General features: G+C 51.4%; 1 protein-coding gene across 1 annotated transcript in view; it reads right to left on the reverse strand.

The window, feature by feature from the left end:
• Window positions 1-25,652, reverse strand: part of Ece1 (endothelin converting enzyme 1) — a 98,698-nt gene extending 73,046 nt beyond the window's left edge. Inside the window, exon 1 of the mRNA XM_027399777.2 lies at window positions 25,531-25,652. Coding sequence (XP_027255578.1) covers window positions 25,531-25,533 — 3 coding nt within the window. The 5' untranslated portion in view covers window positions 25,534-25,652. The remainder of the gene's footprint in view (window positions 1-25,530) is intronic.
• Between the last annotated feature and the right edge of the window lie 1,581 nt (window positions 25,653-27,233).

Below are 27,233 nucleotides of genomic sequence, written 5' to 3' on the forward strand. Positions count from 1 at the left end.
ATGTATTATTGTTTCCTGGGTAGAGTTTGGAGAAGAAGTCAGGGAGGCACTGAGAACACATCCTAAGTACAGATAAAAAACTCCCAGCTAGACTGCCAACTACTTAGAGCAACCTCAGGAGCTACCTCACTGCCTTATGTCTCAGAGAGGCCACGCCACTTATCTAGGGTCACAGCCCCACCACTTCATGATCCTATAGAGATTTGTTTCTGGGCTTCCCTCCCCATGTCTCTCTTCATTCTAGGCTGCATAGGGGCCCTGCTGCTTCTAAGCCAGTGGTTCTCAATCTGTAGGTCACGATCCCTTTGTGGATAGAATGACCCTTTCACAGGAGTCACCTAAGACAATCGGAAAACATAGATATTTACGTTATGATTCATAAAAGTAGCAAAATTAGAGTTATGAAGTATCAATAAAAATAATTCTATGGTTGGGGGTCTCCACAACATGATGAACTATTTATTAAAGGGTCTCAGCATTAGGAAGGTTGAGAACCACTGCAAAACCATCTGGGCAATGGGAGTCTCTAAGGCCCAGGGCTCAGCTGTCAGGCCATCCTTGCCCACTGCCTGAGGCCTGCCACTGATAGGCCTCTTGGTTCAGAAAGAGGAAGAGGGATTTCCTCATCCAAGTACTTCACCGATACATCCCCATAACCCTTGTGGCCTCCCAAGGCCCCAGGTGTTATTGGACCCTTTCACAAAGGGAGAAAAATGAGGGTCCAGGAGATAGTCACTTGCCTAGGGTTCACAGCCACTGAGTAGACAGACCTTTGACTCACACATCTTATCCAACTGGCTTAGGTGTCTCTTAGGAGAGAAAGGACAAGGACGCAGACGCCTCTACACAAATGATAAGGCCTTCAGGGAAGGCCAGGTAGGGGGCGGGACACACACTATGGGCTCCTGAAGAATCTATGAGACGCATAAAAGGGGTCTCCCCACTGGGACTATATACGGGGCCAGCCACGGGTTTGCTGTGCCAGCAATTATATGACTCCATTTTCCAGGAGTCAGAATTCCACTTGAGAGAAGAGAAATTGAAAGTCAGCAGTATTCTTGAAGACTACCCTTCTTGGGAGGTCCTAATGACACTCATGTCCCTGGCCACCTTCCTCCCCTCTCTGAAGATCCCTGACTCTGGCTCCTGTGACTACCAGGCAGCTGGGACAATTATCTGAGGTCAGGGGTTAGCTCCCTGTGTTGGCTATTTTTCACACTATTGTGATCAAATACTGGACAGAAGCAATGTAAGGAGGAAAGTTTATTCTGGGTCACAGTTTGAGGGTGCGGTCTCTCCAGTTTGAGGGTACCATCTATCATGTCGGGGAGAGTGTGGTCACAAGAATGTGAGCAGCCAGTCACACAGCATCCACAGTTAGAAAGCAAGAGAGATGGACGCTGGTGCTCAGCTCTCTTTTTCCTTTTGATTCAGTCTGGAACACAAGCCTAGGGGATGGTGCCACCCATATTCAGGGTGGGTCTTCCCATCTCAATTAACCCGGTCCAGAAACTCTTAACAGACATGCCTGCCTCCTAAGTAATTCTATATATATCCTGAAACGTTGCCCCATCTTACACAGGAGGAAAGTCCCAGGGTGACTTTCCATGATGTATACAGGGGAGGTGTGCATAGATATGCCCCTCTACAGCCCAGGACATGCTCCAAGCTAACAGTGTGCATGGCCCAGTGGCACCCTCTCCCTCATCTATCTCCTGACAGAGACTTCTCTCTCTCTCTCTCTCTCTCTCTCTCTCTCTCTCTCTCTCTCTCTCTCTCTCTCTGACACCCCAGCAAAGAGAATTTGTTTTTCTGAGACAATGTTTCTGGCTATCCTGGAACTCGTTCTGTAGACCAGGCTGACCTTGAACTCACAGAGATCCACCTGCCCCTGCCTCCCAAGTGCTCTGATTAAAGGTGTGTGCCACCATTGCCCAGCTGCAAGGAGGATTTGATGATCCTTTGCAAGGTGAAGCCAAGGCATCCATCCTGGCTGCACAGTTGCCATAGAAATATCAAAAGACATTCCCAAGGTAAGTGACTGGTCAACCTCTCTGATCTAGCCAGTATACATAGCAGCCGAGAGCACAAACTAGGGCTGTGCCAGGGCCCTTCCACGCGCCCCATCCCAAAGCCCCATGACTTGTGACAAAGATGGCATGGTCCAGTTGGTCCAGGACCAATGAAATAGCAAGAAAGTGGGGCCCCAGTTGTCAGGAGTTGAACTAAAGAGCTACCCAGGAGAGCAGGACAGAAAAGCGCAGGCATGAAGCCAGGTTCGTCAGTACACATCAATAATCCCAGCACTTGAAAAGTGGAGGTAAAACGATCTGGAATAGTTATTCTTGGCTATATAACAAGTTTGAGGCCAGCCTGGGCTACAAAAACAAACAGGCAAAGAAACAGTTGGTAACCTTAGAGAACCCTCTCTGTGTGCTTCATCTCCAAGTACAGCAGAAGGGAGTCTCTCTGGGCTCACGCCTCATCTGCAAAAAGGGAAGTGATTTGTGCTTTACATGATAGCTGGTGGCTCAAGCGAGGTCATAGCTATGGGATATGGACACAGGTGCTTGGAGACAGGGAAGCATAGTTTACCCAGAGCAAGCTACATGCTACTTCAAAAGGCAGCTGGGCGAGCTGGTGTCGGCTTGCTACTATATTGTGAGAATGAACAACCCTCACCCTGCCCAACGATGCAACCAGGCCAAGGGGCCCATTCGTCCAAGTGGGACTGGGAAGGGCAGGCCATAGGGATACTAGTGCTTCAGCGATCAGAGGACAGGGTGGGTGGGGACAGACTAGATGGAGCAGGGCAGTCAGAGAGCAATGCCTTACCTCCTAGGGCAAAGGTCAGTGCTGGCCAGCAGGGGTAAAACCCAGGTTCCTGAGATGAGAGAGAAGGTTGGGATAGCCTGCAAGAGGGGTTTGTTAACGAGTCTTAGCAGCTTGGGGCCATAGGAGAGGTCTGAGAGGAAGAGAGGAATTTACCACTGGTGCAGCCCCAGGCCTGGGAGTGCATCTCTTGCTTCACATTCCCCACAGAGCGACCCTGGGATCAGGCTGCCTTTTCAGATGGGTACACAGAAGCCAAGGCTTCAGTCCTGGGTGTACAGGATGGCCACTCTTCCTCTCTCTCCCCTTTCATTTCTTTCTTTAATCTGCACCACTCTATTTTTTTTTTTTTTTTTTTGAGCAGGGTCTTACGCACCCCAGGCTGGCCTTGGACTCTTGATCCTCCTGCCTGCTCCTCCCAAGTGCTAGCATTGCTGATGTGAGCCATCACATTCGGTTTTCTATCATGCTGGGCATGTGTGTGGGGAGGTGTGAGGGTGAGGGGGTGTGGGGCCACCGAGGCCTTTATGCACGGCAAGCACTCTACCAACTGAGCACATCCTCCTTCAAACCCTATTCAGTGGCTTCCTACTGCACTTAAAGGTAAAACTCCCAACCATGGTCTACAGCCTGTGAGGATGCCAGGCTCTGGCTCTGTCACCCTGGTCTGCCTCATTTCACAAGTTGCCCCCACCCTCATGACCCTGTGTCCTAGTGACTGTTTTTTTTCCTTGCTTTTCTTTTTTCCCACTTTTTATTTATCTATTTATCTATCTATTTATTTATGCATGCCTTTCACAGTCCCTTAAACCACAGGGCCTTTGCACACACTATTGTCTGACCCCATAAGGCTCTTCCCTTCCCTCCAAGTCAACACTCCCTTTCCTCAGATCACAGAGTGCCTCCCCTGCAGGGAGTCTTCTCTAAGCTCCCAGCTGGGGCATGTCTCCTGTGACAAGAGGCATTTGTCACTGTTGCAACGTCATGCTTCCTGTGACCGTCTGCTAAAGCTCACCCTTGCCACTGTGTAAAATAATAGGGATTTGTGAAATACCTACTATGCTCCCCTCCATATCCAAGGTCCTGTAGGGTTAGGAGGAAGCACGCTATGCAGGTTCCCCACATTCATGGAATTCAAGATTCTAGGGCAGGAAATGAGAAAGCCATAACCTAGGCAAAGGTGTGGAGGAGGGAGGAAGTGGAAGCTGTGTTACAGGACTTCCTGTTTGGCTGGGTGAGAAAGGCACACAGGCAAAGGCTAGCTGGCAAAGCACACGATCATTCTGTGGGGAAGACTGAGACTCTCCCTGGGGTAACAGGCAGCCATGGAGGGTTTTAGACAGAACTGTGACCTGTCTAGATGTAAGTTTCAGGGATACAGTGGGACTCTAAGGAGGAGGAGAAGCAGGAGGGCACAAGTGGAGGTTCCACCTTCATCCAGGTTAGCATGTGGCCTGGCCGAAGCCACAGAGGGAGACAGGTGCAAAACAGGTGCAGAGAAGGCTAGACAGAGCTGAGAGAGACGGGCCAAGGATGGAGGAAAAGGAAAGTCCATCAACACCTCAGATCCCGCGCCGATAACCCCTGACTGGGATCTGGAAGAACAGTAGACTCTGGGACTCTGGAGTTGGGCTCATTTCCAAAACCAAGGCTTCCTGTGCTTTCCCAAGGTGCCCGGGGGACAGAGGTATGACCTTTGCCTGGTGGGATGGAGGACACAAGCCAGGAGTCTTGGCAGAGTCTCCTTTTTGTCTAAAAAGTACACCAACTCCGCATTCCACTCCCAACAGTGCCTTCTGACTTTCCCATAAAAGTGTTCGCTCTGTGCCCCAGGGCAGTCTCGTGCTCTACTGTGAGAGCACAAATAGAAAAACCAAGCATGAAACCTCAAGGGGACCAGCTGATGCTGGGCAGGCGGGTGAGGGACCGAAATGTACTCGGCTGGTACCCAGGCTTGACACTGCTGGCTGCTCTCATCCATCCATCCATCCATCCATCCATCCATCCATCCATCCATCCATCCATCCACTCACCTACATATTCATTTTCCCCAACTGTTCCTTTTCTTTAAAGATTTCTTTATATATTTTTAAAATTTATTTTTAATTTTTTCCAGACAAGGTATCTCTTTGTAGCTTTGTCTGTTCTGGAACTCTCTATGTAGACCAGGCTGGCCTCAGACTCACAGAGATCTGCCTGCCTCTGCCAAACAAGTGTGGGGATTAAAGGTGTGCACCACCACAGCTAGTGCAAATATTTTTTAAAATTAAAACAATTGTATTTGCTTTAGGAGTGTTTTGCCTTTATGGATGTAATGTGTACCATGTATGTATGTGTGTGTGCCTGGTGTCCTCAGAGGTCAGAAGAGGGCATTCAATCCCTTGGAACTGGAGTTACAGATGGTTGTGAGCCACCATGTGAATGCTGGGAATTGAATACTGGTCCTCTGCAAAATCAACAAAGTGCTCTAAACCACCGAGGCCTCTCTCCAATCCCCTAAACACTACTTTTTCTTTGTATTTACAGAGGTGTGTGTGAGGATGCCCTCAGAGACAAGAGGGCGCCAGATCCTCTGGGATGGAATCACAGGTGGTTGTGAGCTACCATGGAACCGAACTCCAGTCCTCTGCAAGAGCAACAAGTGTTCTTAGCCACTTCTCCAGCCCCTGCCTCCAATGATTCACTTCATTCTTTTACATTTATTTATTTAATGATTGTGTAAGCCTGTGCATGTGCCGTGGTGTGTATATGGAGGCTGGAGGGCAGTTTGCAAGAGTCAGGTCCCTCTTTCCACAGGGCGTTCTGAGGGATAGAACTCAGGTTTTCAGGCTCGTCGGCACTACACTTTTGCTTGCTGAGCCGTCTTGCTGGCCCCCTAGTTATTGCTTTTGCAAATACTTGCATGCCAACTACATGCTAGTACTGTGCTGGGTGGGCTCAGCAGGGGACAAAGCAAATACAGTCCTTGCCTTCATGCAACGTCCACGCTAGGAGGAGGAGGCAGAGGAGCAAGATTAAAAAAAATTCAACCAGTTGTGACGAATGCCAAGAACAACTAAACAGCGAAGGGAGCCAGACAGGAACCCAGTGGCACAGTCCTCTAATCCCAGCTCCTCAGAGATGAAGGCAGGAGTATGGCAAGAGTGAGGACTGCTTGAACTGAACTACAGAGTGAGTTCAAGACCAGCCCAGGCAACTTAGTGAGACCCTCACTCAGAATACAAAGTAAAAGAGGGCTTGGCTTGAGTTCAGTGGTAGAGTACTCATAGAACATGCATGAAGGCATGGGTTTAATCCTCTCTCTCTCTGTCTCTCTGTCTCTGTCTCTGTCTCTGTCTCTGTCTCTCTCTCTCTCTCTCTCTCTCTCTCTCTCTCTCTCTCACACACACACACACACACACACACACCTCGGAGGGGACAGAGACTGGGCGGGCCGAGTTAGAATCCATGCCCAGGGAAAGGTTCTCTGAGATGACCCCTGAGTGTAGACTCAAAGGAAATAGCTGCTGTGCAGATGTTTTCACAGCTGTGACTGGTGCTCAGTTCTCCTGTCTTACAGACAAGAAAAGGGAGTCGAGAATAAAATGGCGTATTTCAAGTTGCCTAGGAAGTGCCTGGGACAGTAGACAGGCACTGGACTGTACCCAGGCTGGGATTTTGCCTCTGGGGAAGCTGGAACGACCATCCTTGGCTGTCCTGCCATCCATCTTGCTTCTCTCCCTCACTAAAGCCAGATCTCTAAGCCCCACAGTGACTATGGCCAATCAGTGGGTGAGGGGGGCAGTATGGAAGGACCAGGAGGACTGAGGAGGAGAGGACGGGGAGGGTGTATTCAGGGATACTTTATGCTCACTGTGGTCCTTCTGAGCTGATTCAGGTTTAAGAGGATTTGAAAGGATGGATCTATATGGCCCCATCCTGAATCCTTAGGTGGGCAGAAGAAAGAGGAAAGGCTCTATTCCAGTCATAGCCAGGCTACAGACAGAGGCCATCCATGGGGGACCAAGAGGAGCTCTCTATCTACTCAACCCAACCCAGTTCTGTAGAGGTGACTCGGTGCTCTCAGAGCTGGTAGCCAATGCTGTAAACAATTCTGGCTGCTCCACGCAACAGTGGTCCCAGTGTCCTTAGGTATGTGGCTGAAGTGTTTGTTCCTCAGAGCTGAGAACTGAGTTTGAAGGGGACCAAAGGGGACTGTCCCTACCCTACCCTTGCCATGAAAGGAAAATCTCTTTAGAAAAATGACTCATTTTTCTTGGAGGCTGAGGCAGAGCAAGTCAGGCTGGGGAGCCTCAGGGTCACCAAATCCATCTTCCACCCAGATGGGGCTGATAGCTCTCGGCCCCAGGAAGACAGAAGGGTGCAGATAAGTAGAGGGGAGGGGCCGCCTCGCCCCTCCTTACCCAATTTTGCCTGTGTCACTGGGTGTTGCCCACACTGCTCAATTAGAAAAATTCCTCAGGATTTTCCTGAGAATTCTATGGCTGACTCACAGCCAGCCAGAGATGGCATGACAGACAGAAGGCACCAAAGAGAGAAGAACTCGCCTGGGTTTGCCAGCTCCTTGGCAGAGGGGAATCTCGGGAGAGATCTGTGTGTTGTGTTTGGGATTCTGCTTTCTAAAAACGCACATTATGGGCAGCTAATGGCTCAGTGGGTAAAGTTTCTGGCTATGCAGGCCTGCTGACATACATGAGTTCAATCCCCGGAACCCACTTAAAGAGGCAGGAGGCAGAGGCAGGCACTGGCTGCACTTGTGTAGACCTGGGTTCAATTCCCAGCACCTACATGGCTGCTCACAACCATCTGTAACTCTAGTCCCAGGGGATCCGATGCCCTCTTCTGACATCTGTGGACACCAGGCACACATGGGATACACAAATACACATGCGGCAAAACACTCACACACAAAATAAAATAAATAGATCTTAAAAAAAAAAAACAAAAGATAGAGACACAGTCAAGGAACCGGGTTGGACAGCCAGAGGCCATTTTGTACATTTGTCATTAGCTAACACTGAACCCTTAGTAATATTTCCCTGGTGACCATGTGAACATGAGTTAGCCCCAAGACTGTCTCTCTGTACATGGCACAGCCCTGCCAGGGGCTCATTCCCTCCCTGTGCCCCTTCCTGAACACAAGTATGGAACCAGGGCGTATGCTGTATCGCCTGGGACGCTCCTGTCCCCTCCAGGGAACAGAAGTATCAGTCACTGGGAAGGGCATGAGTGCCCTAGGACAGACTGGGCTACCTCCTCGTTCAGCTCTGAACATGCACCTGCCTGTACTCCTCCACTGCAAGCCCTGTTGGCTTCCAGGCAGCCTCCTCCCCCTCCCATTGACCTCCCAGCAGTTCTTCCTCAGTCCAAGCAAAACACCAGTGTCCTGGAAGACGATGCTCCCCAGGGTTGAAAAGCACCCATTGAGGACCCTGACACCTCTGGGCTCCCGGACTTTGGCATATTCCCTCACCTCCCCAGGCCTCAGTTTCCCTGTGTAAAAATGGGACACAAGTCAGAGAGTCCCAGTTACATGGGAGGCTGAGGCAGGAGGATCACTTGAGCCCAGAAGTTCAGGACCATCGAAAGCATTATAGCAAGACCTTTTGCGTGTGGGGGTGAGGGGAGGGGTAGGACCCATTTCTTTGGGCTGACTCTGTGTGAAACAAGTCAATGTATTTGCCGCTTAGCGTGGGGCTTGGGTCAATGTTAATGCTTAATAAATCATGGTTCCATCTTCTGCTCCCGCAGCTGACTGGGAACAAGTCATGGAGGCAGTAAGAACAAGTGGCATTAAGGGTCCTGGCTGCTGTCCTCAGGGTGCCAGGTGAGGTTTAAGGACACGTTGGCTTCAGGACCCATCAGGGGTCCGTCAGTGTCCACCCTCTTTGCAAACGTGATATCCTTTGCCCTGATGCAGTGATTCCCATAGCGGAGCCACCCCACTGCCCCACAGGGCCTGGGGACCTGAAGCTAGAGGACACTGAACCTGTAGTCACCGGTGTTCTCCCTGTTCCTCGGCCTCCTTCATTCTCTGCCTCCCCCGTCCTCAGCCAACAATAGCTACTTTCCGAGTGAGTTGCCATACATAGCTCCCTGAACAGAAATACTCACATGGGAGAAGCTGGGGAGTCTTGGGGAGGGGAGAGACTGGAGGGGGTTACATTGTCTGAGCACCTACTAAGCATTAGGCAGATGTCAGAATACAGGACTCTGGTAGGTTGGGGGAAGGGAGGTGATGGGCTCCTGGTCTCTAAACGAGTAGGACAGCTGGCGCCTAGAGCACAGGGACTGCACCCAGGGACTGGGACAATCCCAGTGTTGGAGGGACAGCAGCCTCAAGACCTGGGGAGAGGGCAGGGGGGAACCCCGGAGAGAGCTGATGCAGGGGACTCCCAGGAAGGAGGGAATGCCCCAAAGGAAGGCAGTGGGAGGCAGCTTCCCAGCTGAACATTCTGGAAACTAAGCTCTCAGAGGTAACACTGGCCAAAGACAGCCATCCAGGGAAGAAGGCAGAGCTCAGAAGTGACTGCCAGAGCTTCCAGCTCCAAAGAGTCAGATGAGGGACTGTCTTACTTCTGAGGAGATCCCACAAAGCCCAGACTTTGGCCCTGCAGCTCCTTCCCTGGCTCCTTCCCACAGCAGACCCCTGGGATCCCCCCCCACCCCCAGGGAAGGACTATTTGTACACTGGAATCTAGCAGCCATCCCCTCTTCTTGTGGACCTCCTAGGTCCCCAGGGCCTGGGTCACTCCAGGGTCAGAGAGGTCACAGGGAAAGAATTTGGAGGGCAGAGTGCCGCCCCTCCCCCACCAGCTGCTTCAAAGACAGCCTTCTGCCTTCACAGCCTCCCCTGCCTTGAAGTCCCAGGCGCTGCAGGGATAAGGGGAGTGGGGTGAGGGAGTGGGGGGGGGGCGGGGAGCCACCAGGAGCTTGGAAGAGGACTCCAGAAAAGCAGCTGCCAGCAATGTGGATCCTAGTTAGGGTTTGGCTGGAAGGCCTGGCCAGGGAGGCTGTCTCCCCACTCCCACGCCCCCAGCATCTGGTCTCTGCTTCTTCAGCTGTGGCAGCAGGCACTCACACAACTCTTCTAGGCTCTGAACTGTCACCTGTCAAAGCAATGGGCTGGATCTCACCCTGCCTCCAGCAATTGCAATGTCCTGTCAACTCTATCCCTCCATCAACCCACCTCCACCCAGGGGCCAGAGTGAGCATGACAGGAGGCAAGAGGGATCTTGCCACTGCCCAGATGGCCACCCTTCCAATTCAGAGGGAGCCTCCACTCTGCAAGCTACCGATTTTTTGCCTCTTCCCTTCAGGGCTTAAATACGATCTTTGGTATGGAAGAAAGTGGCTCTGAATCCATTGCTGTGGGATTAAGTTCAAAGCTCTCACCTGGTTTATATGGCTTTGCAGGGCTCCACCCCTGGTCACCTCCTGCCCTCACCTTAGGTCACTCTCACCCTTGCTATTGATTCCAGCTCCATGGAACAATACTATATAGGTCACTTACCTCAGGGCTTTTACACGTGCAAATATTCTCTTGGCAGAGAGCCCGTGTGAGCCATCTCTTGTTAACATTTAACTAACTCACCCTTTCTAAGTTCTCCATCAGAGAACAACCCTTCTGCCTGGGGGCAGGGTGGTACCTCAGGCACTATGCTCACAGCATTCACTGCTCTGTGTTCGACAGTGGATTAGCACACACTGGTGCACACCATCACCACTGTTTATCTGTTTATCTGCATGTGTTTGTGGGCACATGTGGAGGTCAGAACACAACTTGTAGGAGCCATTTCTCTCCTTCTGCCATGTGCATCCATCCCCAGGATAGAACTCACACTGTCAGGTTTGGTGGCAAGCGCCTTTACCTGTTGAGTAACCTTGCCAGTCTTCACTGTCATCACTAGTCATCCTATACTCTGCTGTAGCTATGGTTGGCAGAGTGGAGTCTGTGTCTTTCAGAACCTCTATGCAGGAGGCAATAGGGTACTAAGAAGAAGGTGGCCTTGGCAGCTCAGGGATACAGGTTGAATCTCAGCTCAGCCATGAATTAGGTACATTTCTTGATGATGTGATCAAAAACCCAACAAAAGGCAACCGAAGGGGGGCTTACAGTTTAAGGCAGGATACAGGAGCTGAGATGGCTCAGTGGTTGCAAGGACCCGAGTTCTGTTCCCTGAAGGTGGGTTAAAATGAGTCCACAAGACCCAGATAAATGAGTAACAGGTATTTATTAGGGAAGCACTTACACAATTAATGGTAAATAACCACTGAGGTCTTCTGCTCCTGAAGATTCGGTCTCTGCCCTTCCGAATCTCCAACTACAGCTCAAGAGAGCGAGCCAACCCCTCCTCTTCTTTATAAGGGGTCACATCTGCACACCTGAAGCCACGGCCCATCGCAAGTCCACTGGCCAAACAAGTTGCCACTACATTTCCCCTTTTCGTCTAAATAAAAGGGTTTTAAGCCTGATACAAAACTATGTATATTGATAACAAATATCAAATATAGTCCAAGAGAAAGAAATGTGAAAACATACACAAAATTTAGACCTACAACCAGCAAGAGCAACAATAAGCAAGAAACACATACAAAATGTTTAATCCTAGGGTAAAGGCAGTAACAGAGATTACTCCGAAGCTGTCCTATTCTGGAAAGTCTAAGCCTTGTACCTAATATGCTCTGGCTAAGATAAGAAAGGATGATAGCTGTGACTATCTAGTCTTCAACCTCATTAAAGACCTGAGAAGGAAAATGACATTACCTGAATAAGCAGGAAGTGCAAGCAGGCAACTTCCTAAAATCCCACTACCCAGAAACGTATGCTCTTTACAGTTCCCAGCACTCATGTCAGGCAGCAGACAAGCAACTGTAACTCCAGCTCCAGGGTGAACCGACATCTCGGGCTTCTGTGGATCTGCACGTGTACACGTGAGTACACACACACACACACACACACACACACACTGTGCACGCACACATGCATGTGCACACGCACACCCCCAGCAGAAAGGCAGGAGTCAGGAGCTAATCATCCAGGGTCAGGAAGGCTTGCTCAGCTTGCCTTCTCATTTAAATTCAGCCTGGGACCTCCAGGCCATGGGATGGCGCTGTCCACATTCAGATTAGTACTTCTCACCTCAATTAACCCAGTGTAGAAACTCTCTGACAGACATGCCCAGAGGTTTGCCTGCTAGGTGATTCTGCATCTCGTCAAGCTGACAGTCAGGAGTAAGTATTACAGCACTCTAGCTGGCTTTAGGAAAGTTGCCCAAACTCTCTGATCCACCATTTCCCCATTTGATTGAAGATTCCCAAGGCCTTCATGACTGTTAGAAATCTCTCTCAAGATTCCCTGAATTCTTTGCATCAATTTCCCCAACTGAGAGATATTCTGATGGTGGAAATGACAAAAATAGAACACACTGGGGGACAGTGCTGGACCATGAGCAACTGCGCAACCAATTGGAATTTCCGAAGTGGACCTCTCTCTCTGTCTCTCTCTCTCTCTCTCTCTCTCTCTCTCTCTCTCTCTCTCTCTCTCTCTCTCTCTCTCTCTCTCTCTCTCACACACACACACACACACACACACACACACACACACACACACACACTCCGCCCCAAGGTGACAGTCAGGGAGTCTGCTGAAAATGCAGGTTTTTGAACCCCACTCAAAACTGAATGAGTCAGGATCTCTGGAAAGAAAGTAAAGATGCCCTGGTAGCCAGTATTCCTTTTGGTTGTTCTCCCACCTGAGGACACCTGAGAACCTGAGAAACGCATACAGGCTGGTTCCATGGCCCTGAAACCCCAGGGGGGCCCTGGAACAAGCTGATAACACTGTCACCAGAAAGGTGTAGGGCTTGTCACATCCCAGGTTGCTCCCACTAGCTTAAAAGCATGGCACAAGCCTCAGAGTTGGACCTGTCCAGGGGCAGGCTCCAATCCTCCTGTTGCTTAGGCCTGTGACGTTGGACACTGGGCTCACCTGTGTCTAAGGGCAGCTAATGACCTTGTTGCTATGAGCAGAGGAGGCACTGGTTGTGGGACAGAGGGTCCCTGCAAAACAGAACAGGAAACACTCCTCTGTAGCCACAGACACTCTAGGATGGAATCAGTGTGTCCTGGGGTCACCCCAAGCCCCAGGCATCTATAAGGCAGAGACCCTCCCTGGCAGAGGGCCAGGAGTTTGCAAAGAACAGAGGCAGAGGGTGAAAGAGACAGCAACTGGTGAATTGTCCAAGGCTCTGTGGAGAGACGGGGACACATGTCACATCTAGCTGAGCATGCCATGTGGGTGGGAACACAGGCTCTGGAGCCAGGCTGCCCCGGTTCGGGCTTTGCCACTCCTGGCTCGGCCTGACTGGTAGACTTCAGGAGCCAGCTCAAACAGCAGATTCCCTGGGCCCACTCAGTTGCCCATTCCTCTGGTCCTTCAAATTTCTTGCCCACACACCCACACAATCCATCCAACAACTTCCCTGCTGGTTTGTTTAGCTCTCCCACAGGCCTCTCACTTCCTGGAGAGCCCAGATACCCCACGCTTGGCACTCAGCAGATGTTAGTTGTTGGAGTTTAAACCATTTTCCAATTTCTAAGGCCCCTTCCTCCCCCTTCTAAATGAATCTATTCTAATCCCCCTTTCTCCCTCCCACACAGCCCCTGGATTTGCTAGGCTTCAAACTTTCGGATTCCTTTTCCCGGGGGGTCTGAATCTGCTCATTCCAGAGCTGTGCTGAAGACTTCAGAAGACCTACTGTGACTTTCTTCCCATGGCAGGTGAAGCATGGAGTCCATATGGTTGTCTCGACAGAATGACTGGGGCGGGGTTGGGGGGAGTAAACTAAAGAGGAGCAATGGATAACAAGGTGCTTAAGAACTTGGACTCAGGAGACCATGAGATGGCTCAGCCAGGAAAAACACTTGTACCAAAGCTAACAACCTGAGTTCGGGGGTCCACATGGTAGAAGGAGAAAACAGATTCTTACACATTGTCTTCTGACCTCCACACACATAAAATACTTGAACTCTATAGCCAAAACACCCAAGCTCAAATCTAGGTCCAGGAACTAGAGATGGCTCAGCACTTGCTACTCTTGCAGAGGACGATGCCCTCTCCTGACTTTCACAGGCAGCAGGCACCCATGTGGTGTACATGCATGCTTGCAGGCAAAGCACTCATACACAAAAAAATAAAATAAATAAATCTAAAGAAAATTGAAGTCGGGCAGTAGTGGTGGTACACACCTTTAATTCCAGCACTTGGGAGGCAGAGACAGGTGGACCTCTGTGAGTTCAAGGCCAGCCTGGTCTACAGAGCTTGCTCCAGGAGAGCCAGGGCTACACAGGGAAACCCTGTCTCAAAACAAACACAAATTAAAAGTAAGACAGGACTGTATGAAACAGATGGATACAGCAACCTAGAAAGCTTCTAATAGCTACTCAGAGAACAGGCCAGGTGAGTGTGTGACACTTGCCAGTCCTGTCCTCAGTGCCCACCTTCTCCTTTGGGTCCATCTTATTTGCTACCTGTGATCCCGAGGGATGGAGCTGCAGCTGCTACCCCAGGGACTGGAAGGCTGAGTCTCAGAGAGGAAAACTCATCTGCTGCAAGTTCTTTCACAAGTCAGTGACATATATGGGATTAAAGCACCCATCTGTTCATGGCTTCTGACCGTGACCACTAGGCTACACTTGCCACTTGCGGGTGCAATGCAGGATTCGAGCTACTCTGGCATGCCCCTCAATGCTGCCACTGAGACACAGCTCCAGCCACCTCAGTCTTGTGTGTGTGGGGGTGTGTGTGTGTCTGTCTGTGTATGTTGAAATGATGGTGAAAACTAAGGGTCTGCATCAGGGGTCTCTCAATTATAATTGGGAAGCAAAATAAAAGAGACCCACAACAGGTATCTTCTCACCTCCCAACTACCTGCATCCCTCAGAACTGGAGAGCAGCATGGGGGACAACTACAACCACTCCCAGCTCTTCAAAAGACTTAGGGCTTCCGTGAGTAAAGAGTTTCCCTTACAAGCAAGAACCCACAGAAGAAAAGCTGTGGGTGCGGTTGCTGGAGCCATAGCTTACTGCTCTTCAGAGGACTGGGGTTTGGTCCCCGGCCCCCAACATCAGGCAGCTCACAACCACTTGTAACTCTAGGTCCAGGGAATTCAACTTCTCTAACCTCTGTGGGCATCTACACACACAAGGTGTACATAAACTCATGTAGGTACACACAACACAAGCAGGCAGGCAGATAGAATTTCAACTAAAGAAAGAAAAACTGGGCATGGTAGTACACACACACACACACACACACACACACACGTAATCCCAACAGCTGGGAAGGTAGAGACAGGCAGATCTCTAGAACTGGATGGCCAGACAACCTAGCTGATCTGGCAAATCCCAGGCCAGTGAGAGATTATTTCTCAAAAAACAAAAAGAAAAAGCGTGGAAGGTAGACAGTGCTTGAGGTACAATACCCAAGGTTGTCTTCTGGTCTTTGTGTGTCCACAAGTGCACGTGAGTACCTGCGTGCACACACACATGCACACTCATGTGCACAAACACTTGTGTATGTTCACTCACACTTGTGACCATGCACTCGAGTGCACACACACACACACACACACACACACACACAAACACACACTCGCACACTCATGTCACGCATGCACATGCACACACACTACTGAGGTCAGAACCATCACCGCAGTAATAGTCCCCATCACTAAAGACTTGCCCTGTGTATTGCCTACAGGCCTGAGAACTTGACGTCTGTCCTCAGCCATGCTTCACAGTGGAGGGTGTTAACCATCCTATGTTAGAGAAAACCAAGACGCAGAGATGGTTGTTCACCCAAGGACCCAGCTGGGACTCAGTGTCAGGTGATACCAGAACCCACACATGTTGGCTCCAGAAGCCACAATCTGAATAGAAAAACAAAACAAAACAAACAAAAAACACAGAATCAGGGCCCTGGATTGGGTTCTGAGACGCAGTATTGAACTTGCTGTGTGGCCTGGGGAAGACTCTTGACTTTCTGAGCCTTTTTTTGGTCTTCTTTTATTTTTAAATGTTTAGTGCCTGTAAATGTGATATTGACAGTGTACATGTGCATGGTATGTGCACACATATGTGTGTGAAGGTATATGCTCCCATGTATGACGTGAAGGTCAAGGAGGACATCAGGTGTCCGTCAACTCTATCATGCTCCAACTTATTCCCTTGAGGCACCTGGAGCTAGGCTGGCATCCAGAATCTCTGACCCTCACAGCACTGGTGTTATAGACCAGTTTGGGCCCACGCCCACCTTTTTACGTGGTATTGGAGACTGAATTGAGGTCCTCGTGCTTTGAGCGATGAACATTCCTTTTTAAAATTTATTTATTCTTGTTTTATGTACATTGGTGTTCTGCCTGCCTGGATGTCTGTGTGAGGGTGTCAGATCTTGGAGTTACAGACAGTTGTGAACTGCCATGTAGGTGCTGGGAATTGAACCCAGGTCCTCTTGAAGAGCAGCCAGTGCTCTTAACCGCTGAGCCATCTCTCCAGTCCTCACAGTAAGCATTCTTATCCACTGAGTTGTTTCCCCGGCCCTCTTTCTATTCTTTGTTTCTCCAAGAGGAAGTTAGTCTAGAGGACGCCTACATTCCATTTCCAGAGAATTCTGTGAACTCTCTTGCCTTCTTATGTTTCCCCCACCCTGCCCACTGTTCCTGGAAGTCCAGGAAGAAGTCCACTGATCACCTAGACACTTGAGGAAAAAGAAGTGCCACTCAGGAACCACAAAGCCACCGGAATGCCCAGAATAGGGCTATAGCCGAGGGCACAGGGCTGGGTGTCCCTTTAGCCATGGGCACTCCTGCCCTCATTTCCCAGTAGGCAGGGTATGTAAAAACAGGGGAAGCAGGCTCAGGCCCTCTGGGTTTCTGGGAGTCAGTAGTGAGAACTGGGTCACTTGGGAGAATGGCAAGTCTGAGTTCAAGCGTAAGTTTAAGATGGGACTGCTACCCACCGAGCCTTCCAACCAGGAATGGTGGTCTATAAGCATTTTGCATGATCATCCTCTGCCCAGCTCCATCCCTAAAGTACCTAAAATCTAGTCTCTGGAGACACAAGCACAGCCACACCCTTAGGCCAGGGTGCTTCTCTTGCTGGACACTGCCTCGCTGCCTCCTCGCTACTGCCCCCTTCAGTCTATTCTGCACATAACAGCCAGAGCCTTTTCTAAACAAACTGAAGAGTCCAGGGACTTGACATCCATCACTCTGGGAATGAAACGCAATTCTTCACTTCCCCTCCAGATAAGGCTCTCACAACTAGCCCCCTTCCCGTCCACCTCCTCCCCCACCTTCCCAGGATGCCCCTGCTCTGCCACGCCAGCCATCTTCTACCTTCACATGCCAAGCCCTTTGGCTCTGAAACAGGCTCTCTGCACATGCTGTTCTTTCTGCCCCAAATTCCGCTTCCATATCTTTACCCTGATGCCCTCTTCCTATCCTTTGGACACCAACTAGAGCTGCCACATGACAGCCATTGTCCCATGCCATCTGGCTTTCCTTTCTTCCTTCTCTCTGAAATGACATCTCTGGCAGGTGGGTTTGCACATGGTGTCAGATTTTTCTTCACTTGACCTGAGCTCCTTGAAGGCTGGGATTTGATGACCACAGGGATTTTGTCCTTTGGATAAGTTGGCTCTTACAACCCCATAGGTGAAAATGGAGTGAACTGCCCAAGACCAGAGCCTGGGAGTAGTAAGAGCACACACTCAGGATGGCCTGATGCCAAGGCTGTCTCTTCTAAACCTGCTAGGGTGGGGCAGACTCAGAAGGAGGCTTTCAGGAAGGGGACCAGGAAAGGAGAGCCTTCTTCCCTCCCAGGGCCTTCTGTAGAGATACAGGGTAGCTGAAGCTAAGAGATTATCTTGGCCCAACTCTGGCTGTAGGAAAGCACTATGATGGGAGCAAGTGGTCCCCAAATGAGGAGACCACCAGAAGCCAGGGTCGGGGAGGGGAAGGTATGAGTCTAAGTCATATAGCCAGTCAGTGGCAGAACATCCTCGAGAGAGAGGGGTCCCCTCCAGGCCCAAAACCCCTTCTCTAACCCGAGGCACACCAGGTGCAGTGGAATCCAGGGTTGGCAGAATGCCCCTCAGGGTTTGCCAGGCCCTGAGGGCAGGGGCAGGGCTAGCGAGGAGGAGCCAGTGGCTGAGACAAACAGGCCCTAGAAGCATGTTCTAGGCCAAAGCACTGGGCTGGTGACAGGGAGGGGAATGGTATGCTCTCAAATGGAACACCTATGTCAGAGGATGCTGTGGCAGCTGCGTAAGTCAGACACGTATGGACATGAACAAGAATGTCACACTGGCCCCAAACTGAGAGCAACCCAAAAGTCAGTCACAGATATTTACAAGTTTATCTACTCAACATGACACAGCTCAGCTTAACAAAAAGCAGATTCCAGAACAGGCACCAGGAGCGAAGTCCCTCAGAGGCCCTGAGGAGTGACCAAAGCTGATGGGAACCAGGCCCCGAATAGCTTGTGTGTAAGAGTTGACGCTGATAAAGTTCAAACCAGGCGACAGAAAGGGCAGCAAGCACATCTGGGGCAGCCCGCCTGTGACGGGCCTGTGGGAGCTGTAGAATGGCACTCATCTTGCTCCAAATGTTATACACAGGAACACACTGGCAAGACCAGGCTGGTAAGATGTATGTGCCCTGGGCACACTGCCAATCCTATGGGAGTACATGACCTCTGTGCACCAGTGTCATGTCAACACAGTTGGGCAGTGACAGTGATAGCAGCTGAGCTCTGTGGAGCCCCTGGACTTCCCAACACTGAGCTGGGCTCTGGGGAGCCTCTAGACTCCACAACACTGAGCTGGGCTCTGTGAGACCTCTACACTCCCCAACACTGAGCTGGGCTCTGTGAGACCTCTACACTCCCCAACACTGAGCTGGGCTCTGTGAGACCTCTACACTCCCCAACACTGAGCTGGGCTCTGTGGAGGCTCTAGACTCCCCAACACTGAGCTGGGCTCTGTGAGACCTCTACACTCCCCAACACTGAGCTGGGCTCTGTGGAGGCTCTAGATTCCCCAACACTGAGCTGGGCTCTGTGGATCCCCTGGACTCCTCAACCCTGAGCTGAACTCCATGGAGGCCCTGGACTCTCCAACACTGAGCTGGGCTCTGTGAGACCTCTACACTCCCCAACACTGAGCTGGGCTCTGTGGATCCCCTGGACTCCTCAACCCTGAGCTGAACTCCATGGAGGCCCTGGACTCTCCAACACTGAGCTGGGCTCTGTGGAGCCCCTGGATTCCCAACACTGAGCTGGGCTCCTGGAACGGGATCTGTTCTAACTCTTGCAACTATTATACAAAAAAGCTCCAACAGTTCCACACTTGAGAGGAAACCAAGCTCAGAGAAAAGGCATAGAACAAAAAGTGACAGAGCGAAAACGGATGGAGGCATAACTCAATGGGTAGAGTGCTTGCTTAGCAGGCATGAGGCCCTGGATTCAATCCCCATCATTGCATAAACCTGATGCGATGGTACCTATAACCCCAGCACTCATGAGGTAGAATTAGAAGTAGAGGCTCAAGGCCTGCTTCAGCTACACAGAGTGATCCAGGCTACACAGAAAGATCCGGCCCAGTCTGGGCTATATAAGACCATATCTCAATTAATTAACTAATTTTTAAAAGGTGATGGAACCAGATTAGATTCTGGGTTTCCTGGTCTCCAAGACCAACTCTCGAGACTCAGCCAGTCCCCAGCGCGCTGTTTTGCTCTGCCCTGCCTTCAGGGGCTATTCACCCTCATGCCTGCCAGGGCCACCTACGGTCCCTCTTCTCAGGGTGGAGAGGACTGGACTACTCACCAGTTCAAGGACTCAATTCTGCAAAATAACCGCTTAGGAAGTGAGTCCTTCTCTCCCCATGAGTTGTTTCCACACCCCTCTCCCAGCCACACATCACTGTAACCATTCCAGTCCTGGACCTCAGCCCATTCATCAGGAGCTCCACTGTCTGGCTGGGGGGGTCCTCCTACTCAAACCCAGGGCTCCCCAAGCCCAGCTCCTGACCTCAGAGCACTGGGAGGCCTTGAGGTTAGAGTCATCCCCACCCTTGGCTGCAGTTCCCAAGTGACGCAAGCCAGTGTCTGGATTCAGAGAATCATAAAACATTTCTCTGGAATAACAAGGGCCGCCACTGCCATTTCTCCTGTCTTTTCCTGTGCAAGCTCTGCTGAGAGTTCTCTTGCCAACCATCCAAAACAGGGGCTGTGGGACCCCCTCCTCAGGGCACAAGTCAAGGGTCATATGAAACATGCCCACCATCCCCTGACAGGGAAATGAGAAGGCTAGGTGCAACCCAGGCCCACACATGTTAAGACTGGGCTCGCTATGCTTACTGTTCTACAGGAGATCCTGAAAATTGCTGTTGACTGTTCCGGTCATGTCATTTTGCAGATGGGGAAACTGAGGCCTGGGAAGGGAAAGTGTCTTATTGGGGCCTCTGCACTTGGCCTTGGTTCTCCTGGAGCACAGTCAGGGGTAGCAGATGGGAGGGGGAGGCTCTGGCTCCAGGCAGAAGTAAATATTGACATGATGTGTTTACACTGTAACCGGAGTCCTCCTGGCTGCTGCCCATACCCGTCTTTGCACCCCAGCCAAGAAGGCAAAGAAGCAGGCCAGGTGGGCTTGGAGAAGCCTTTTTTGGGCTATGCCACCTACACACAGGAGCATGTAGTCTGAAATCCCAGGGCACCAGCAGTCAGGGGTCCTGGGCAACGTCAGGCAGGGAGTGACTGTCACAGAAGCCAAGGAGATGGGAGGTCTGGATGGGGTTCCAGTCCTAGCTCTGCCACTCTTCAGCATCGGAACCCAAGAATGGTGAGCAAAGGCGATTCTGTCAAAGGAACCAGGCCACCAGCTTTTCAGCCTGGCCAGTGCCCAGTCCCAGCAGCCCCCAGTACCTCTGCCTCATGCCCAGTGGTCCTGTCCCCATCCCCAGGGGCTTTCTCAGGTAGGCTAAATGAAGTGACAGCTAGGGGCCAAAGCTTTTTGCTACTGGTTCTAGTCCTCAGCTCCCAAAGTGAACTCCAGACATCTGTGTTCACGACCCTAGACCTAAGAAGCCTTGTACCTAGGTCTGAAGAGAATATGAAAACATCTAAGTTCCCCCAACCCAGGGAGGGGGATGTGGTGGAGCCCCCACCCTAAACTCCTGAGTAGATAGATCTTCACTGTCCTTAGAATCAAGACCCAAATCCCTCACATGGCCCTCCCCAAGTGTACCTGCTCTGGCCAGCTGCCAGACATCACCCTTTGCACCCCTTATATGCAAGCACCTTCCTAGGGGCCAGCTGCCTCATCCTGCATGCATAGCTCCTGAAGCCCCTCCTGGTCCCACTCACACTTCTGTGGTGGTTGAGACTGAGTTTTTCTTTTCTTTTCTCTTTCTTTCTTTCTTTCTTTCTTTCTTTCTTTCTTTCTTTCCTTCTTTCTTCCTTTCTTTTTTCCGAGACAGGGTTTCTCTGTGTTGTTTTGGAGGCTGTCCTGGAACTTGCTCTATAGACCAGGCTGGCCTCGAACTCACAGAGATCCACCTGCCTCTGCCTCCCGAGTGCTGGGATTAAAGGCGTGCACCACCAACGCCTGGCTGAGACTGGGTTTTGAGTTTCGCTATGCATCTCTCAGCTGGTCTCAAACCTCTGGCAATCATCTTGCCTCTGTCTCTTTAAGGTTGGGATTACAGGCTTGCATCGTGAAGCCTGGCTCCACTGGTTCATTCTTCAGGCTGTGGCTTGATGCTTGTAGAATGTCATGGTCTCCAGGAGCCTCTTCAGATCCCCAGGACAGGTTTCCCCTCCCCTCCCCTCCCCCCATGTCTCCATAGCAACAGGAACTGAGCTTGTCATTTCCTGCCCATCCGACTGTGGCAGCCACATGTCAATCTTAGCCACACTGACCACAGCCCTGGGCCTTGAGCTCTCAGGCCAACCAGGTGGGTGCATACACTGACGATGAACGGCCAGATGCGCACACAGTCACTGCAAGTGGACGTGACAGAGCAGATACGCAAAAGCTATTAGCTGATGGTTCCCCCTCCTTGTAGCCACCGCCTGTTCTCCAAGCCCCCACTCCTGACAGGATGGAAGTCTCTATAATTCTCTCTTAGAAACTGCCACCAGTCCTTCCCAGAAGGCAACAGCATCCTTCTTTACCAAAAACTGGGGCAATGCAAGGAAACACGAGTAACCGTCACCGCTCAGCTACTTGGCCAAGAACAAGTGTGGGGACATGAATAATCCAGCATAACCCAATTTCTAGGACAAGCCCGCTGCCCAGGGCAAGGTGGCCACCGCCATACTCTTAGAACCCCTTGCCTCTTATCTTCAAACAGTAACACTGTCCCTTGCATGTTTCTGTGTTGGTACCTCATATGACATCCTCAAAAGCAGAGTACATCTGCCCCTCATGGGAGGAAAGGGAGCACAGAGAGGGAGGATGCTTGACCTCAGGTCACACAGCAAACTGATGGGACATCAGGATTCAAATTTGGGTCCTGGATCTTGTCTTCCATTCAACCTATGTCCAGTAAAGATCTTCCTCCATTGAACAGTGGCCCAAACTCAGTCGCCCTCCCCCAGTGTGGAATGTGAAGGACTGGTCCACAAGTCACCACCAGAACGGAGTGGGAGTTCGGCTTGTCTCCTTCCCTCCGGCCCCGCTGCCTGGTTAGTCCTCCTAGCATCTAGCAGGTTCATTCCTTTGCCACCCCTCCTGGCTGTGCCCCTGGAACACAGCCTTCCCATCTCTGTGCCTGCCACTGGGTGGCTTGAGGACATCTGGAGGTAGAAGATATAAAAAGCCTCTTGGGAGTCCTCATCCCGTAGCCCATCCCATCGCTGAGGGCTGGGGGTGGGGGTGGGGGTGGGGGCTTTCAACAGGAGGCCATTAAGAACAGTGCTGATTCTCTGCCAAGAGGTTAGGGACCTGGGTGGAGAGCTGGGAGTACCAACAACAGGAAACAGCCTGTACAGGGCAAAGGAACCCCACTAGGAACCTGGGGGCTCTGCTGGAGGGGTGGGAAGCTGGATTTAAGACCCAGACTGAAGCAACCCTGAATCCAAGCCCCTCTTGGGAATGATAGCAAAGGAACCAGCTTTAGGAGAACCCAAGGAGGCCTGACGTCAGTCCTCACCCCACCCACTCATGGTGCATCAACACTGTGCGTCAGTCGACTACAGTGGGCTGGCAGTCAAGGCCTCTGCTCTCTGTTTCCGCTATTTCCCATGCCTGCCTTGTCCCCTCTCACCTGCTCCCACACACCTGAGTGGTAAACAGCCCTCCCTATTCTGTCCCCTGCCCTGAGTATTCTGTGTCCTCACCCTTCTGGGCTGATACCGCACAGGTTCCCCCTATCTGGAACATGTTTTCCTATTTGGAATACATCGGCTTAATGACTCTCCCACCTCTCAAGCCAGAAGGGAACACTTGCTGGGCACAACATAGCCACCTCCCCGAAGGACATGACACCTGGCCTGAGGACGTTTAGGGATGGGTAGAAGTCCCATCAACACATGGTTTGTGTCACTTTTTCTTCCCTTGTATGAGGTCTAGCACAGAGCAAGCACCCTGTAAGTCTCCGCTAAACAAGAAACAGGTCACTCGAGTCAAGTGTCACTGTCATCTTCTCCTAAACATGGTAAATATGAGTGGTTCTTCCAGACCAGCTAATAGGTAGGATGGTTAGCAGAACTTCCTAAGGTTGTAAAAGAAAGTAAATGGTATTTCAAACACTCTCGCTTGGGTTTATTTCAGCCTGATCCCCACATCATCCTAGGAGATAGGAACCAACACCCATCTCTTTGACAAGGAGAGTGCATGGTGGGGGTATAATACAGCCTGACCAAAGTCCCTGTAGGGATGTGGGGAGCTGGGATTAGAACCCAAATCTGTTTGGGGACAAAGTCTAAGGCCTTTCTGATGGGCTGGGAAACTTTTCGGGTGTTAGTGGGAGATGGCCCAGCCAGTTGAGCGCAGTTGTCGCTCTTACAGAGGACCCCTAGAGGTCAGTTCAAGCACCTACGTAGTGGCTCATAACTGTTAATCCAGTTCCAGTCGATCCAACACTCTCTTCTGGCCTCTGCATGTACCAGGTATACATGTGGTATACTCACATACATGCAAGCCAAACATTCATAAAGATAAAATTAAATTTAAGAAAATGTTACCAAAGCAGAGTGAATTGTTAGTTGGTTTGTTTGAGCTCAGGCTGACCTTGAACTCTCCATCTGCCTGCCTCAGCCTCCCAAACACTGTAATCAGCGGCTTGCACCTCAACAGCAGACTTTCTGGGGCTTTGTAAGGAGGAAAAAACATCCTCTTTGCCAGAGGCTCTGGTCAGGGTGGGTACAGAGAGGATGTGTGACCTCAAAGTCTTTCCCTCTTTTATTGCTCTCTTACATCCTCAAACTTTAAATCAAGAGCTGGTCCACAGGTGACGCATTCCCCAGCCATGAAACTATCCACGCAACACATTCCTGGGAGATTCTTAATGGGGGAGGCAAGTCTGGTTCAAGATGATTTCTGGGCACCTTGGGGGTAGAATTAAGTCATCAGTCTCTAGAGGGACAAGTAATGTTTTGTGGGTAAGAGAGGAGACTCAGAGAAGAGAAAGGGGTATCTAAGGGGAACTTATGCTCCTATCGTGGGAAGGGGGGTGCAGGGGAGTGCAGGGACTGGACAGCTGATCCTGGAACTGTCACTGCCGCCTTTTTGGCCGCTCTCTCCATGCCATTCCTCTCTGAACCCCTCAGGCTTGGAAATGACATCATAGAGGTAGGCAAGTCTCTGAGACCAACCACAGAGAGCCCAGGCAGATCTCAGGCCGGACCCAGTGCACAGGCCAAAGAGCTCATCTCTAGAGGAGGCAATCAGAAGTCCACAAGCAGAGAAGCACAGCAGGCATGTGATGGACAGGCAACCTGAGGCCTTGGCTCTGGGCCAGAGACAGTTTACCTCCCCGAAGCCCTCCAAACCAACTGGGTCTCCATTAGATGGATATCACTCCTGAGGCTTAAGGCCGCAACAAAACTCCCTTCCTCAAAAACCCCCTATACCCTGATGATTTTGACCAAAGGAGTCAGCACTTGGCCCCTCCTCTGAGGATTCTTTCCTGGGAGATGCTGGGAACACCAGATAACTCGCAGAATCTCAGACTGTCCCCTTCTCTCCGAGTCACCCCATTCCATGCGCCACAGCAGGATCAGCAGTAGGAGAAAAGTATCCAGTCTTCCAAGATGTGCAGAGCGTTCTCGAACCCCAAACCCACTTGAACCATGAGGGATGTGAGCTCAAGGCCAGCCGAACCCTGAGGTCTCTGAATCGATCCGGCCTGGCTGTCCAAGGTCTCCACGCCAAACCAAGCTAAGAGATTTACACATACCCCAAACCCAACGCACCACCCCAAGTCTTCCACGCAAGGCCGGAACCAGCAGCCCAGAAGCAAGGTACTCGCCGCCCGGACGCCCCCAGGCTCCACGCCTGAGAACAGCGGGGCGCGGGCCGCAGATGCAGGGGATGCCCAGCCCCCCGCGAGCCGGCCGGGATGCCATCGCCGCGCTACTGCCGGGACCAGGGGGCTGCATCGAGCCGCGGTGGGCAGCGGGCGTACTCACCATCACTCGCGGGCTCCAAACGGCCCGGCTCTGGCTGCGCCTCCCGCTGGAACTCCGGCTTCGCCTGCGAGGCGCTGCGCTGCGCTGCGCTCTCCGATCCGACGGCGCGGCTAGCTGCCGGGGCGGCGCGCGCGGCTAGGGCGCCCAGGCCAGGAGGCGGGGTCCGCCGCGAGCCAATACCGAGGCGCGGGGGCTGCGGTCCCGGGGAGCAACAGCCAATCAGGAACGTAGGCAGGACTCCCCCGCCCCCGCGGGCTTCTTAACCCGTGGCGTGCCGGAGCGCTGGAGACCCTGGCTGCCCGAGTTGACCGTGGGTCCAGGAACGCGCCCAGTCCTCCAGCTCGGCGTGCCTAGACTAGACCTCTCCAAGACACACTTCTAGGGACAGATGGAGCCGGCAACAGGCCCACCTGTGCCCAGCTGGGACTCAGGGAGTCTTGGCGACCTTTGTCTCCTGCCTGGCGCCGGCACTGGAGTATGACCCTGATCGTTGCAGCTGCGAGTGTGTGTGTGTGTGTGTGTGGTGTGTGTGTGTGTGTGTGTGTGTGTGTGTGTGTGTGTGTGTGTGTGTGTGTGTGTGTGTGTGTGTGTGTGTGTGTGTGTGTGTGTGTGTGTGTGTGTGTGTGTGTGTGTGTAAGGAAGGAGGGAGGAGAGGAGGAGACAGAAAGGGGGAAGGATTCTGCATGCCTGTGTGTTTATGTGGAGAGACAGAGGACTATATTTGGGGATTGTTACTCACGTGTGTGTGTGTGTGTGTGTGTGTGTGTGTGTGTGTGTGTGTGTGTGTGTACACGTGCGCGCGCACTTGAGAGCAGTCGAAGGAAAGATAAGTGGAATGAAGGCCGGGTAGGCGTGGGCACTTAGACTTCCAGTAGAGAAACTTTCTCTTCATGCCTGCTGCGCAGGTGCAGAGGAGGAAAGAACAGGAAACTGTGTGCTGTGTATTTGTGACCTGTTGAACACGCATGTGGGTGTGGTAGAAAGAGGCTTCGTGCTTCTGTTGTGAAAGAGTAGACAGTGAATCCCGTTTGGTGCACGTGTAGGCACACACACACAGTTGGGGAACATGGCAGAGATTTGGCACAACTTTGTAGATGTCTCGGATTGTGAGACAGAGAGGTCCGTGTCTCCTGTGTGGTTAACATGTGTGTTTTGTTTGTGTGATTTTGTTCTGTGACTTTTTTTTTTTTTTTTAAGACAGGTCTCAGGGCTGGAGAGATAGATGGCTCAGTGGTTAAGAGCATGTACTGCTCTTGCCTGGGTAAGAGGAGTGGGTAGGGTGGGGGTTTGATTCCCAGAACCAGTATCACATGGCTCACAACTGCCTGTAACTCCAGCTGCAAGGGACTCAACACCCTATTCTGACATCATCAGACACCAGCATCCATACATGCACATAATCACACACAGATAAACACATACACCTATTAAAAAAAATACACACGGGGGCTGGAGAAATGGCTCAGAGGTTAAGGGCACTGACTGCTCTTCCAGAGGACCCTGGTTCAATTCCCAGCACCCACATGACAGCTCATAGATGTCTGTAACTAACTCCAGTTCCTGGGGACCCCAACACCAATGAACATAAAATAAAAATTAATAAAAAAGAGAATTAAAACACACAAACACACAAACTCCCAAGCCATGGTGGTACTCACCTTTAATCCCAGCACTTGGAAAGCAGAGACAGGTGGATCTCTGAG

The sequence above is a fragment of the Cricetulus griseus genome, chromosome 2 (genome assembly GCF_003668045.3).
Source record: "Cricetulus griseus strain 17A/GY chromosome 2, alternate assembly CriGri-PICRH-1.0, whole genome shotgun sequence".
Classification (NCBI taxonomy): Eukaryota; Metazoa; Chordata; class Mammalia; order Rodentia; family Cricetidae; genus Cricetulus; species Cricetulus griseus.